The 16,640-nt window shown below is 31.4% G+C and overlaps 1 protein-coding gene across 2 annotated transcripts in view; it reads left to right on the forward strand.

The window, feature by feature from the left end:
• Window positions 1-16,500, forward strand: part of ATP7 (copper-transporting ATPase 1) — an 82,257-nt gene extending 65,757 nt beyond the window's left edge. For both annotated transcript variants that reach the window (XM_035356475.2, XM_035356476.2), the window contains exons 16-21: window positions 898-1,053; window positions 1,404-1,546; window positions 4,128-4,331; window positions 10,417-10,534; window positions 10,665-10,767; window positions 12,272-16,500. In XM_035356475.2, the coding sequence (XP_035212366.1) occupies window positions 898-1,053; window positions 1,404-1,546; window positions 4,128-4,331; window positions 10,417-10,534; window positions 10,665-10,767; window positions 12,272-12,539 (992 nt within the window). In that variant the 3' untranslated portion in view covers window positions 12,540-16,500. The remainder of the gene's footprint in view (window positions 1-897; window positions 1,054-1,403; window positions 1,547-4,127; window positions 4,332-10,416; window positions 10,535-10,664; window positions 10,768-12,271) is intronic.
• Window positions 16,501-16,640: the final 140 nt, after the last annotated feature.

The following is a 16,640-nucleotide window of genomic DNA, read 5'->3' on the forward strand; positions in this document are numbered from 1 at the left end:
CGTAGTATCTCTGAGAGATATAACCTAGTGACTTTAGTTTAAAGTTTTAAAATAGTTTGATAAGAACACAAAATTTATGGAAATAAATTGTCAAAAAAACTGGGCATTCATTTGCCAGCATTTGAAAACAGATGTTTCTGAAAGAAAAAGATTGGGAGAAAGAACACCAGTGTGTGGAAAACTGTTTCAAAGAAATTGCACATTCAAGGAGAAATATCTTAAAGACAAAGAATGTCACATAGTGTCTTAAAATTTGTTTAATGTACCCTCATTCTTTACGATTAAGTGTTGTACCTCTTTTTGCATAGTCTTCATTTAGGATACAACAAAAAGTGTCCTTGAGCATAAAAGAAAAGCCACGTAAAGATATTTTTCTTATGGATGGAATGTGGATCCTAGCATCCTTAACAGAGTGATTAGAAGGGTTGCAAATATTTCATTGAAACTTGCAAAAATTATGGAAAATGCAAAACATTTCAATCAAAGATATTCACATAGTTTGTTATATTTAATTTTCATATCTTTAGAAGTTCACTATAGTATTACATTAAATGTGTAGGAAGCTGGATGGGACCAAAAGAGTTTTTTTCATGATATTCAGGTGTTTGTTAATAAGCCAGATTCATTGTACCAGATTTCAAGTGTGTAACCAAATTACCTGTTTTCTTGTGAAATTCTAAATCAATGAAACTATTTTGAATTTGAATGAAACCATTTTCCAATTATGTTGAATTCCTTGTTATTTGTTTAACTTTAAAGTACTTAAAGTTTTATATTATCAAAAAGAGTCCCTTTTATGATGTTTGAAAATCCAGGGAGAAAAAAAAAATTGAAAATAGTGTCTTCCCTGTGTTCTTTAATAAAATTTTTTCTGACTTTGTAATTTATTACACTTAGGTTCTGCTGCTGGAGATCAGCAAACTGTATACTCAGTTTTAGTTGGCAACAGAGAATGGATGATTCGAAATGGATTGAATGTTCCTGAGAGTGTGGATTCTCTCATGAAAGATCATGAAGAAAAAGGTCATACTGCTGTATTGTGCGCTGTTGATGGTATGTGTAACTGTTTAATTCATTTTTTCCCCCAGGTGTTTTGAGTTAAAAGTAGTTTAGCAAAATGCAAAATTAAGTCAATTTTTAGTACATGCGTACAGCACACACACAAAAAAATATAATTCATTATAATAATAATAATAAAAAGCTGGTAGTGGCCTTTGAGGTCTGGATCTCGGACTTTGTACTGTATGCACATTCATATGTGCCATAACCATATACATTAATTTCTTTGGATGTGAGAATGAAGCTGCTAGAAAAAAATTTTCATAGTATTGCATAAAATTTATTTAAAAAAAATCTTTAAAGATTTTAAGTATTAAACTTATAGTTATATATCTCGTTTCTAGGTTCTCTTGTATGTATGATGGCTGTAGCAGATACTATAAAACCCGAAGCTCATTTAGTTGTTCATACACTTAAAAGAAGAGGTTTAGATGTAATTCTTCTGACTGGTGATAATAAAAAAACAGCTACTGCAATTGCTAGACAGGTATACTTTAATTATTATTGTATTTTTATATCCAGTATATATTGTTTCCTTCCTTTTTCTCTCTCCTTTTTAAACAAATGGGAATAGGCATTATAAATTTGTTCGAAAGTGGATGCAAAGAATAAGTTTTTCCTTTTTTTTTTAATAAGTAGTCTTAATTGATTAACAAGTTTAACTGTAAACTTTTTTAATCAGGGTTTTTTATTTTTAAAACATAATTGTTTCAATGAAAAAACTTGGGGTATTTTAAGATGCTGAAAAAATTTATTTGAATATTTCTTGATACATTAATGCAATTTATCAGTGTTAGAAATTTTGTGTAAGTCATTTGAAAAATCTACATTTTATTTATAATTACGTTAAAACATCACACACCAACTGACTCTGAAAGCTGCTAGTGAATTTTCAGTGGCAATTACTATGAAACTTTCAAGGCTGGTCAAGTAAGTAAACAACACAACAGGTGCAAAGCCTAGCATTTTGCAGTCACTTGCAATGCCTTGAGCAGGGCATATAAAGTAGTGAGTTCATCAACAATATTTGCAGCCATGGACTGGCAACTATATCTATGATCTGTAAGGTCATTATAAGATAAAACACTTTCCTGGTAGGTAACATGCATGCCGTACTAAGGTGACTGTTACTCATATGAGCACTGGCAGATTTAATCACTAAGGGAGCATTCACACAATGGTATGGTCATCATTATTGTTATAAACCTAAAACATAAAAATTATTCATGTTGTTTACACCAGTGGAATGGAGTTTGAGCCATAGCTACTCAGGAGCTAAAGTTGCGCATATGTGAATGTACAGGTGACTCAGAGAAACTCTCGACTGGATGGTTGCAAATGTGGGAGCTTATAAGTTAGTGTTAATCATAAGAGTTTGATTGAAAAATACTACATTTTGTGCCTGTTGTTTTGTTTACATGCTTGGATAATTACTTCTAAAAGTTTCATGGCAGTCATCATTGGGAATTTTGATAATGCTTCTTCCTGGTGTAAAAAGAGTTAATACAAATGTTTTTTATTTCTTGATCTACTTTTAATTGCTGAATACAAAATTTTGTTTTTGTTTCAAGATATATTCAATGTTACATTTTAATGGTCTAGGCTGGCAGTGTTCAGTTGGCAATATTAAGGTTGACTCACTAATGTCTATTTATTGGATAAAACAAGTTTATTTTTATTTTATTTATTTATTTATCCTGTGTCCGTCTTTGCCATTTCTGCCATTAGTCAACGAGCATCCCTATAAAATTATGAGAGCGTAAAAAGTAAGGGTAAAAATTAGTCGTAATAGAGTTGTCTGTAATAAACTTTAAATAATTGGGCATTTCTTAAGGTGGTCACCATCCATATCACTCTGATGATACAGGGGGCAACAAACTGAATCCTTGACTCCAATTCGATGTAAATGTTGCTGATTTTTTAATGTAAAACTCATTTTAAACATGACTGGAATTAAATAATTACTATATCACTGACTGAAAATGTAGAAAAACAATGGCTTCGTTAAAATTACTGAAAGGCTGATGTAATAGTAGATGGTAAATGGGGGGGGGGCATCAACACTAATTTATGTGTAATTCTAAAGATTTATGAATTTTAATTTGAAGATCTATTAATTTGTAATTTGAAGATCTGTTATCTATCTGATAATCTGATTTATTTGTAATTTATTTATGAGTAATTTGAAGGCTACATGTATTGGATAGAAAGAATGTCTTAGCACATTTAATCAATGCCTCATTTACAATATAAGATACTCTTTGGACATTGGTTATAGTGTTTGCAACTTAAAAAGATAATCATACCCTGTATATTATCCAGTCATTTTCTCTTTTTTATTGTAAGAATGGCAAGATGAATTGTCTGTCCTGATGTCCCTGTAGACAATCTCAGAACTCCATCCAAGAGTTTTTCTTGAAATGTTTGTTTTTCTTATTTTTGCCTTTTAATTATTGTTGGTTGCCAAAGGTCTCCTTTGTAGAAATGAGTCTACTTGAACACAAAGATTTTTGTTCCAAACTATGCAAGTAGAATTGTGAGTATTAAAATTAATATTTTATCAAAAGATGGTGATGTTGTAACTAAAAGAGTAAAGCATCTTCTTAATTACTTAGTTCAGTGTTGTCCAACCTTTCGTTACCCGAGGGCCAAACAAATGTTCCTATACTGGAGAGTGAGGGCCAGATACATTAAAGAAAGAAAATGAATTACATATACATCACTGGTTTAATATATCACTTTTTTTTTTTTTTTTTTTTTTTTTTTTTTCTATGTGTTCAAAGTGAATAGGTATTTTGCATTTCAGTTCAGTTGTTCCACACTTTTGAGATTCATTACATAGTTTTAATTCTGCATTTGCTTTTCCATATTTAGTAAGTATGTAAATGATTTGTGTTAAAAATTCTAACATGTTATATCAATAGAGTGCATTTTTGTTTTTATCTAAAATGGGCATAAATGAGTAAAAATGTAAAATGAAAATTTTTTTAAGGATTAAAAATTGAAAGTTGTCAATAATATGATAGCTACTCTTTAGAAACATACATAGTAAAACCTTTTTGATTTAGGTCGGGATTTCTAGAGTTTTTGCTGAAGTTTTGCCATCACACAAAGTTATGAAAATTCAGCAGCTCCAAGAACGAGGCCTCAAAGTTGCAATGGTAGGAGATGGAGTCAATGATTCTCCGGCATTAGCTAAAGCAGATGTTGGAATAGCAATAGCTAATGGAACTGATGTTGCTGTAGAGGCAGCTGATGTTGTGCTTATAAGAGTATGTATTTCTAATTTTGCGTATTATGAAACATTGATTCTTTAAAACTTCTATTCTCAGAATCATATTTCATGTATACTAAACTTTCACCGGAGAAAATGCAGGATATGTATAAATTTAGTCATCTGGTTGCTTTTTGGGATTGAACAATATCAAATATATATATAATGCTAAAATTATTCAATTTGTCTGCATTTAGTAGGCTTTTTAGTTACAGGTTTTAATAACTATGAAAGTTGTATGGTTAGGCCTCATAATTTTATTAAATTCAGCTTGTATGTTTTTAATATTTCACTACTGATCTTCAAGTATTTTATAAAAAACATGGTTGCAGTATGAAATTGCAGAATATTATTTTTGCAATATGTCTGAATTAAATAAATTAGGCAGTCAACCATAAAATTCACATTTAATGCATTTTTACATCGTGATATATCTAAAACGTATTAGAAATCTAAATTTTTGTTTTTGATCATTTTTAGAATTTCTGTGTTAGGAAATTCTTAATTACATATATTTGCTAAAAAAATTCTGTAGCCATAAAGCATAATGTATATTATTAGAAGTATGCTTTATTAATTAATTATACACTTCTGAGATTTTATTTGTAAATATGATTATGATGATTATAAATCAAAAACAGAAATTATTGGCCTAATGCTTCTATTTTGAATTCTTGATTAGGTCAGTGAAGTTCTAATTGTCAGTATGTAATAATACACTCATGTCCATAAATTAAGGATAATGCAAAATCAGGCAAAGGAAGAGTTAGAAGCAAAACAAATTTGACTTATTTGTAAAGTTTATTTATTAAACAAAAGGTAAAGAGCAAAACAAGATGCTATATGTTTGATTTTATTAAAAAATTAGCGATTTTTTCTCCCTGGAGCAAATCACAAAAAAAAAAAAAAAAAAAAAAAAAAAAAAAAAAAAAAAAAACTATTTACAAAAAACCAATATTACATGGTTGGTATGATTGTTAATACATTGTATGTCTCCTAGACGATGCAATACAGTCTGTACAATTCCTAGGCATGCTGAGTATCAAATTATCGATCTGATCTTGGAGGATATTACACCACTCAAAAAGCAGTGCTCTCCGAAGTTCTGGTAGACATGTAGGAGGAGGTTGATGGGCTGCAACTCGTCGGCCAAGCATGTCCCACACGTGCTGTACTGGATTCGAGTCCAGTGAGAATGCTGGCCAGTCTATACGGGTGATATGCTCCGAATGAAGGCATTCGCTTACGATGTTTGCACGGTGAGGACGGGCGTTGTCATCCATAAACACAAATTGTGCGCCCATGGCGCCTCGAAACAAACGTACATGTTGTTCCAGAATGATGTCCCGATAGATTTGGCTTGTCATGGTTCCAATTTGAAAATGCAGGTCAGTTCTGGAACCCAGAATAATTCCACCCCAAACGAGCACTCCTGCACCACCGTAACGGTGTCATTCAGTGATTTCTTTTGGTGGTAATGGGTACCTGGAGCTCTCCATATGAAAGTCCGGCGAGAATCAGACTACAAGATAAACCTGGACTCGTCGGAAAACATAACACAAGCCCATTGTTGCGGTGTCTACTCCAGGCCAACCACAGGCGACAGTGAGTGGCAGTAAGTGGAACGCATCTGACAGGTCTACGAGCATATAGACTAATCTGCCCTAAGCGTCTGTACACGGTCTGCCTTGAAATTGTCGTACCAGTGGTTGAAGAGAGCTGATGAGACAGGTCCGCCTGTTTCTTTTGGCAGTAACTGCCAAATACCGGTCCTCATTCGGCGTTATAACTCTGGGGCGACCTATGCTGTAACATCTGCTCGCATTACCATCATCTTAGAATCGTTGCCAAAGCCTGAAGATGACACTCTGGCCAATTCCAAATTCGTCTGATACTTCCAGTTGGGTACGCCTACATTCCAGACGGCTGATAATTCTACCACGTAAAAAATCATCCAAATGCGTCCTTTGAGTTATAACTATTCGGTTATTGCACTGACATGCTTATAAAGCGCCTGCGAACAATTTTACTTTTTTGCCTGTATTCCTTATAACTCTCTTACACTCTCGTCATTGTGATGTACCATCGGTGTCATCTGGTTCCTTCCTGAAATTTGCTTATGATTCTTGAAGATGCGTGTAGTGATTTTACAGGTGATATATTTATTTTAGAGATCGATTTCCGCGTGACTCCGAATTATCCTTAATTTATGGACATGAGTGTAATACTAATTCTGTATATAGGTATGTATGAAAAGTGTTTACACTTTTTTAAACAATTTTAATAAAGAATTTTTTTTAAAAAAAAGCAATTGTTTTACAACAGATTATTTGAAATGAGAAATATCATCTGCTAATTTAAAATTTATTCTTCTTTCATAATGCGACTTACCAGTGGCCAAGTAGTTAAGACCATCATGTAATGGTGGTTGTGCCTGATTTGGGTTCAAACTCAGGTGAATGCTCTGGCTGCGTGGTTGGTTTTTGTGATTTTCCCCATGTGTAACACAAATGTGATACAGTTTCCCTCAGAAAGTCTTCCACTAAGGCATCCTTCCTCTTAGACAGATAACCTTCATGGTTTGCTATATTCAAATAGCCTAATCTTTCAAAATGGTGTATGTAAATATGCTGTGGATTGAAAGATATGTTTTTGTGCTTTACGAAGAGAAATATTCATAATTCAAAAACATTGTAAAATGCATCAAATTAAACTTTCTAAGTACAGCGTGAGTAACACTATTAACCGGAGAGGGAAAAACCATCAATCATTACTTCTACAAGAAAGAAGATGCCAAACAAATACCCAAAAAAGGTACATACTGTTTCTAATATCTCTTAAATCAATGGTAATGAGAAAATCTGCTAATGCAGAAATCAGCTGCAAAGTCTTTAAATATATCTGTAACAACAATAAATAAAATAAACCAAGATTTACAATTTAAAAAAGCTAAAAAAATATAATGTTCCCCAGCTTTTGCCAAGACATGGTTTAATTCAGAATAATTTGTAGAACCTTGTATGAAAATTGTTTAACACGAGATAAATGGAAATACATTGTGACCCTTGATAAAGCAAGGGTTTACCTAAATGACTGCAACTAAAAATTGTCTATTTATTATTCGAAAACAGAGAAGAAAAATTGTGCAAATCTGATTCTGCAAAGAAAGTTTCAGTAAAGTGCTTTTTAAGTGGGAAATTAAAAATAAGTGTGGGGAAAAATGTTAAAATCAACTCAACATATTAAAGAAAATTTTATGTCCAATATTTGCAGAAAAAATTCCATTTCTTTATAGAACTTTTAAAGAGTAAAACTTCGTGAAGCAGTAAGTCATACATCGGAAAGTACCTCTGTATTCCCTGAAAAAATGAATACTGATATAGGTAAAGCCTATGTGCCTTTTTAATGCATTCTTGCAAAGTTCCTGCTGCTTTACCTATGAACTATTGTGCCTATGGTCTCTGGAAAACAGCTCTTTTTAAGCAGAAACTCATCAAGATTGATGGACTGTGGAAAGTAGAGAAAGAGGAATGGAAATCAACACCCATGAAAATGTTACAAAAAATTCCTTCTGTCATGGAAATCATGATGCAGACTATCAGCCCAAGCATTTAAAAAAATACTCTTTACAATTTAAACATTAATTAAGCAGTCCCCAAATCATTCTAAAATTGTGTAAACACTCTGTGTAATAAATGTATGTAGACATACAGTGGATGGACAAAAATATGGAAACACCTTGTGAAATGCATGTTTGAAAAGAAAGATTAATTTTAATGAAATATGTAGGTGGCGCTGGCATTTTTGACTACTGACGCCACCTATACAACTTCGTAAATGTGCTAAACAGTTCAGTTGTTGTCTGAGTACTGTTATGTGAGGTTGTCATTGCATTATGTCAGAGTTAACAGACTTCGAACGTGGGCAAATTGTTGGAGCACGTATGGTAGGTGCTTCCGTAAGCAAGGTAGCCGAGGTGTTTAGTGTTTCAAGACGTACTGTATCGAAGATTTATTCCGCATATTTGAAAAGCGGAAAAACATCATCTGCTAAATCACAGCGCGGACGAAAGTGTGTCCTGAGTGATCGTGACAGACGATCATTAAGGGCAATTGTGACGAAAAATAAGAAGACCACAGCTGCAAAAGTTTACTACTGAAATGAATGTTGTGTTACCGAACCCTGTGAGTACCAAAACAATTAGAAGGGAGCTTCATAAAAAGGGAATTGCTGGCCGTACTGCAATTGAGAAGCCACTCATCAGTGATGCTAATGCCCGTAACAGGAAAAGGTGGTGTTTAAGTCATAAAGCCTAGACTATAGAGCAGTGGAAGCGAGTAATATGGTCTGACGAGTCTTCTTTCACATTGTTTCCCACTTCTGGCCGAGTTTACGTCTGGAGAACGCCATCTCAAGCCTATAATACAGACTGCTTGTTGCCAAGAGTGAAACATGGCGGGGGTTCTGTTATGGTTTGGGCAGCCATATCGTGGTTCTCTGCTAGCCCCATGATAACTGTGTCAGGGCACATGAGTGCCAAGACTTATGTGAACATTTTGGCCGATCAAGTTCATCCCATGGTACAAACTTTATCCATGGTTCAACCCATGGTACAACCATGTTCCCCGATGGTGATGGTGTCTTCCAAGACGACAAAGCCCCTGTTCACACAGCTCACATTGTCCAGGACTGGTTTTCTGAGCACGAGGATGAGTTGTCCCATCTCCCCTGGCCACCACAGTCACCAGACCTGAATATTATCGAACCTTTGTGGTCTACATTGGAACGGAAAGTGCGTTCTCATTATCCACCGCCAACATCGTTATCTGAACTTGCCACCATTTTGCAGGAAGAATGGTATAATATTCCCTTGGCAAACATACAGGAGCTGTATTTATCCATTCCGAGAAGACTGCAAGCTGTTTTGGATGCCAACGGGTTTCCTACACCATATTAAGCAAAGAAACATGTTTTTTTAAAGGTGTTTCCATATTTTTGTCCAACCCCTGTATCTTTAATTAATTGCTGTACCGCAAATGTATATATTAATTAAAAATAAGGTAAAGATTTAAAAGTATTAAGATGTGTACTTAAATCTGTCAGTTTTCTAAGCAGTTTTAAAAAATTTGAAAAGTAATGATTGTATGCTCTGCTGAATGGCAACACTTTGAAAACTGGCTGTCTGGGGGGGGGGGGCTGCTTGGAAGAGAAATTAATGTTATGTTTCAAGCAGTGGCAGTACAGATTACATGGGTGATAAATGCTTGCTAATAAAATATTTTAAAAAAATCTAATGTCAATAGTGAATTTTTTAAAACATGGTAGTGTGCTAAATGCATTTAGATTGAGTAGAATGCACAACATGTGTTATCATGGAATTCCAAATGAATTTGATTTGTCTGTCATGCCATAACAGAAATTAACTGATTTTAAAAGTCTAACATTGAAATAATCATGGTAAAAAAAAAAAAAAATAATCAAAATGTGTAAAAATAATCATAGCATAATAAACTAACATGCAATATGAATGTGTTTCTCACATAATCAGCTTTTAAAATACATAACAAAAGAAGCCCTGTCTAATAACTAGCCTGTTGGTGAAACAAGGATATCCTTTTGGTATTATGCTAAAACTGGTTATCTTTAGTTGAATTAATATATGTAAAATGGAATGCATTTTTTCAAGCTTTATGTAAAATATAATTTTTATTATATGAAACCTGTAAATTACAGGAACCTGGCAGGAGATCAATAAATGTAGCTTTAATGCAAGTATTTACATAAATGTTTGCATCATTTTCATGTATTCATATTTGACAAGCATAATCCTAAATTTGCATCTCTGTCAGTTCCTTTGATGTACAGTAAATTATATTTCATATAAGTCTACATTTTCATAGCATTTTTAACTGTCAATAAAAAAAAAAGTATTCTTCAATATATTTTAAAATTATATAAGTCTACGATTTCATAGAATTTTGAACTGTCAATTAAAAAAAAAAAAAAGTATTCTTCAATATATTTTATGTCAGATATTTTAAAATTTCTAACATTGCTTGACTTTTTTTTTTTTTTTTTTCCAGAATGACTTGTTAGATGTTGTGGGTGCTATTGATCTTTCAAGTAGAACTGTTAGAAGAATTCGATATAATTTTATATTTGCTAGCATGTATAACTTGATTGGTATTCCTTTAGCAGCAGGTAAGCATATAATTTATGTAAATACTTGCATTAGAATCTTATAAATGAAAAATGTGGTTTTTATTTTGAAAATGTGTATCAATTCAAGATATATTAATAATAGTTATTTTAAATTTTATCTAATTTTTAGGTGTTTTTCGTCCTTGGGGAATCATTTTGAAACCTTGGATGGGTTCAGCAGCAATGGCTGCATCTTCAGTGTCTGTTGTGTGTTCGTCATTACTACTTAAACTGTAAGTTTATTTATTTATCTTTCTGAAATCTGTTTTATATTGAATCATTGCAGTTATTTTGTCAAAAACTAAACGATTTTAGTCCTTCAAGTTTTTCTATTATTATTATTTCTTTTTTTAAGGATTTAAAAGTGCATAAATAGTTTTTAATACCATTTTAAATTTGTTAACTAATTTTTTACCTTAATGTGTGAGTCACATATGTAAAATATTTTGCATTATATAAAAGACCACCATGTAAGAATTTTAAAACCATTTATATAGGATACCAAACTGTATTTTTATAATTTTTTTTTATTTACAGTTAAGTCTATAAAAGAAAATTATTTACAGAGAGTTTTATATTTCTAACTTTTAGATTGTACATACAGTATGTATCATCCAGGTCAAAGACTGTGACCCAATAAAAGATTATTATATTTGTGAAATTTAAAACAATCCCCATATGAAGAAAGGACTTGCATTAAAATATGAAATTTTGCATAATAAGCTAAAATCTACAACCAAAAACGTGCATGTAAATCTTTCTTAAAGAAGTGTATAATTACAGATGTAGGAAGCTAAATTTTAAATGCTGTGTTCAGTGTAAAATATCAGTAAATAGTACATTTGTTTTTCAAAGCTATATTAAAGATCAGGAAAGCAAGGCAGTCAAATTCTCATATAAAGCAATGGGTGCTATTAAAAAAATTAAATATAAAAGACGATCATGCTATTGAAATGGTATATTAGTTGTTCAGAACTATATTAAAGATCAGGAAAACAGGATAATCAAATTTCCATTATAAAATTGTAGGTGCTATTAAAAAAAAATCAAATCTAAAAGAGTAGCTCATGCTACCAGTAAACTGTGCATATAGTATTAGTAGATAACAGTCTGATACTAATAAAAATTTCAATACCATATATTTGTAAATTTAATCAGATTTGTTTCTATAATAATAATTGTATTTTATTTGGCCTAATATATATTTCAGTCTGCAATAATAATTTGCAGTATATTTGCAATAAACAAGAATCCCCCCATTTTTCTGGATTGTTTGGGCTTCACCCCTCCCCCTCTTCATTTATGCCAACTGGTCGCCTGGTGTTAAATCCACAAAACATTAATAATTTACCCTGGTTCTGTTCCCAGTTTTGGCTGTATTTCATGGTTTTTCTTTAATGTGAATACAGGCAAGTTTCATTTAGAAGTCTCTCACAAAGTCATCTCTTGTCATAGGCAGATAAACTTTTAATTGCCTTTGATATCATTTAATAAATTTCTTATAAATAAACTTAATACAAATCTTCTATTTATTTAAGATATTAACTGGTTATTGGATTTCAAAAGGTCAGATTTCTTTATTGATCTAACAGCATGTGATGCAGAGTACAAAAATACAAGTCAAAAATTTTTTTCATTAAAAATACAAAAAGTTACATTTATTAGTGGCTCGTTGTAAATACTATTAAAAAATTTCTCACTGATTTTATTATTCTCAATTTACATTTCTTTGAATAGGTATCATAAACCTACAAAAGAAGAACTCACAACTCCAGCCTATCTTGAAGTTCTTCAAAAAACAAGGTTACATTCTACAGGGAGTATGGATAATATATCTGTGCATCGAGGTTTAGATGATATTCCAATTCCTGAACCCAAAGGTTCTATGAAAAGTAATAATATGAGCTTTATTTTGAATTTTGTTACTGGATCTAAACAGGTAAAAGAAGACGCACTTCTCGGTACTGAAAATCAAGAAATGGAGACATTTATAAGTGAAACTTAAAATTCAATCATATTTTTACATACTTTAAAGTGCATTTTTTACATGTTTTAAAATGATTATTTAGACATAAAACTGATCATCAAAATGCTGAGAACAATGAAATTTAAGAACTTCAATTATCATGAGAAAGATTAATGCAGAAATTTTATTAAAAACAGGCCTGATATTTATCAAGTTTTTAAATTATTTGTATTAATCATCTGAAGTTTAAAATGCATATGCAATGAAAACTTCTGGTAAAACATGTTAAATCTCTATATATTACATTTTTTTGCTTCACATCTCAAAACATTTTAGTTTTATCTTTTCTTAAAGAACTCTATACAGCTTTATTGCTCTTTAAAATAAATGGTAAAAATCTAATAAAATTCTTTAGGATAATTTGTTAATAGTTGCATTTGGGAAGAGGCTTATAAAATAGTGATATACACTCATGTCCAAAATTATGTTTACATGCATAAATTCAAGGATTTCTCAGAGACTATGACTTATAATTTAATGAATTTTCGTGGAATCATACATAACATGATGACACATAAATGCAAAAGAAAAAATTGAAGATCACCTCATATGATATAAAATTGTAGCATGAAACAATAAAAATGGTAATAAAGTGTGACAAAGAGAGTTAAGAAAAAAAGGAATGATTCAGAAAAAGAATTAAGTCTTACGAATTTAATATGGAATATGATCTCCCCTGACTTGTACACACATATCACAACGTGTTTTAAGGCTGGAAATAACGTTGTTAACCACAGTTTGGGGAATTAATCTCCACTCTTCCAGCAATGCTGTCTTCAGAGCATTTACATCTCTAGGAGGAGGATGTATACATGCAATTGCTCTTCCAAGGTAGTCCCATAAGTTCTCTATCGGGTTAAGGTCAGGAGAGTTTGGTGGCCAAGGTATTCGCTTAATGTCTTCACTTTCAAGGAATTCATCAACGAGGTTTGCTCGATGTGGACGGGCATTATCATCCATAAATAAAAAGTCAGGTCCATATGCACCCCTGAAAAGTCTTACATAAGGATCTAAGACCTCATCCCGATATATCTGGCCTGTCACAGATCCGCTGCTGAACACGTGTAGGGACGTACGTCCATTGATCATTATTCCACCCCATACCATTACACCTCCACTACCGAAACGGTCACGTTCCACAATGTTCGAGGAATCATTTCGTGTTCCTGACTCCCTCCAGATGTAAACACGTTTAGAATCACCAGTTAAACTAAACCGCGACTCATCAGTAAAGAGAACATGGGACCATTGATGTTCAGTCCAGTTTTGATGTTTTTTACACCAATTAAAGCGATCCCTCTTTTTCTGTGAAGACAGTAAAACACATACCCTTGGCTTTCTGGCATAAAGGCCTCTTTCATTAAGCCTTCTGTATATTGTTTGCCGTGATGCAACAGTTCCAGTGGCGGCTGCAAGCTCTGAACTTAACTGGCGAGCAGTAGCCTTTCTGTTACGACGGGCAGTTAATGCCAGATACCGATCTTCAGAAGCAGTTGTCATTCGTTTACGACCTTGTCCAGGCCTCCTTACAACACTTCCATCATTTTGAAACTGTTTCCATAGCTTAGAGACTGTCTGTCTTGAAATATTCAGACATGTGGCTGTTTCCATGATTGACTGCCCTGCTTCTAAACGGCAGATAATTCGCCACTTTACAGATTCTTCCAAATGATACTTCGAAGCCATAACAAACCGCTTTGAGACCCTACACACTGAAATCAAACGCTATGTTGAAGAAATTCACTCAAATATTCAGTTTGCCCAAAGATCTTGATTCACCCTTGGATGACGTAATGACTAGATTTGCATATCACAAACCGTTTGATTACTTTTGATTGGATAATGCTAATTAGGCTTGGTTTTCACACATTCCCTGAAAATACAGATCACATTGATTCGATATTTCATTGAATATCATCATATTTGGGTATGTAAAGATAATTTTGGACATGAGTGTATTATCAATAATTTATTTTTAAGTAAATAAATAAAAGTACTAATTTGGTTTTGAATTTATAGAGGAAATATAAATGCATTATAATATATGTATATTCAATTATATATGTTGCTACACATTTATATTTCCTGTATAGATTCAAAAGAAACAGAATAATTATGAAACAATTTAACAAATAATTGTGAAGTAATGTAGCACTAAATGCTGGAAACAAAAGTTAAATCTATAAAATAGAAAATGACTCTGAAAACATGGTGTGAGGATACTGCACTTATTCACAGAAACTTATGCAAATTTCATTTCAGAATGATCTATTGTAGATATAAAAGAAGCAGACAAACATTATTTTAAAATTAGGCAAGCTGAGCCTGTGTCAAATTCCTTAGAGATATGTAACGGTTTTCTCTAAAAGCCTATCTAAACTTTCATTTTGCCTAATTTTTAAAGATATTGTGTACTAAACAATTCAAATATATGTTATTCAGATATTTTATCTCTTATTTTATGCCCATAAATGTAAAACTTTATTTTTTGTTTTGATGAATTATAAAATTTTTATATGCAATTAACTTTTGTTTAAAATGAGCATTTATATTCTTATTAAATGCTTTATATTTTCTAATTTTTACTAAATACTTTTTCATGTTTATCAAAATTCAGCATAGGCTTTTTTTAGTACTTAGGTATTCTCTTCAAAAATTAATTTCCATAGAAGTAATGTAAAACAGTGAATTAAGTAAGTAGTGAATTATGCTTTTTTTATATATCTTCAAATATAAGAAAGGGCATATTCTTTCACAATGCTTATTTTTATACATATGTATAGAATATTGAAATTTAAATTTATGAGGTGTTAAAATATCATGAAGCTTTAGTATTGTGTATATAAATATTTGCAATATAATGTTTTCTAAGTCTTTAAAAATGCTTTAATAAAGTATTTAAAGCATGTGTGAAAACTAAATACTATGTATTTTTCCTAGTCGAAATTGAGAATAATTTGTAATTCATATTGATCTCAATTTCTGTAAATCTTCCTGTCCTCATTGGAAAGCTATTATTGTTATTAAGTAGATATTTTCTAGTTGTCTGATAAATATGACATAATATATACTCTGTGCTGCACATGCAATTTTTAGCACACTTTAAATCTCAAAATGTATCTTTCAGTTGATATTTTTTCACATTTATAAGTGCACACTAATTTATTTGTAATAGGTGCTATTTGAATATGAGTTTTTAATTTTCAGGTACTGCAGTGAGGTGAAATCCTTAAAAAATATTCTCATTGCTTAAAGTAAATTACAAGTCCAGGATGTCATAAAAATGTCGTCATAATCTAAGAATAAGCTGCATTTATTGTGAGATATTGATTTATCTAAATTAGCCAAATATTAAAACTTTTTTTATCATTTACAGTAGTTTTGTTTATCCTTCAGCTTAATTACAGCAAATTTAAAATGTCAAATCATCTATTCCTAAAAAATTATAATAAAATTTATAATCATTTTTAAAATATTGCATTTATTAGAAAACTAAACCCACTTATTCTAAAATATTGCATTTAATAAAATAAAAAAAAATTGAATCTTGTGTTCAGAACTTGGAAATTAAACTCGCATCAAAGCATCTACTTTTTAGGAGAATTACAGTAGAACTATTGTTAATTCAAATTTGCAAAACTCTGCTAGATTGTTGGAATTGAAAGTATCTTAAAAATCATTTCTTTCTAACTGAGATTTTTTAGATTCATTAGAGTCAACTAAAATTTTTAACAATTCAGTTTTGAATCAACAAAAGTTTTAACTGTATATGATCATTGACATAATTTCACTTTTTAAGTGGAGATATATCAGAATTGTAATTGTGGAGGAGATAACAGATTGATGACTGTGTTCAGCATGTTTTACAAAAGTGTATATTTTATATGTTTTATGTTTATATATATGTATGAGATAATAAACACAAATTTTTTGTTGTTCAGTTTCTGAATATTTTCAATTATGCAGTATTTTTCTAATATTTGAATTTAATTAATAAACATTAATTTAAATCACAAATCTCATGTAATTTTTATCAAAAGTCTTATTAGCATCACATTATCTTACTAAAAATTTTTTAAC

This window comes from Stegodyphus dumicola, chromosome 3, assembly GCF_044657685.1.
Source record: "Stegodyphus dumicola isolate Sdum_Otavi_A_Nest chromosome 3, ASM4465768v1".
NCBI classification, from domain to species: domain Eukaryota; kingdom Metazoa; phylum Arthropoda; class Arachnida; order Araneae; family Eresidae; genus Stegodyphus; species Stegodyphus dumicola.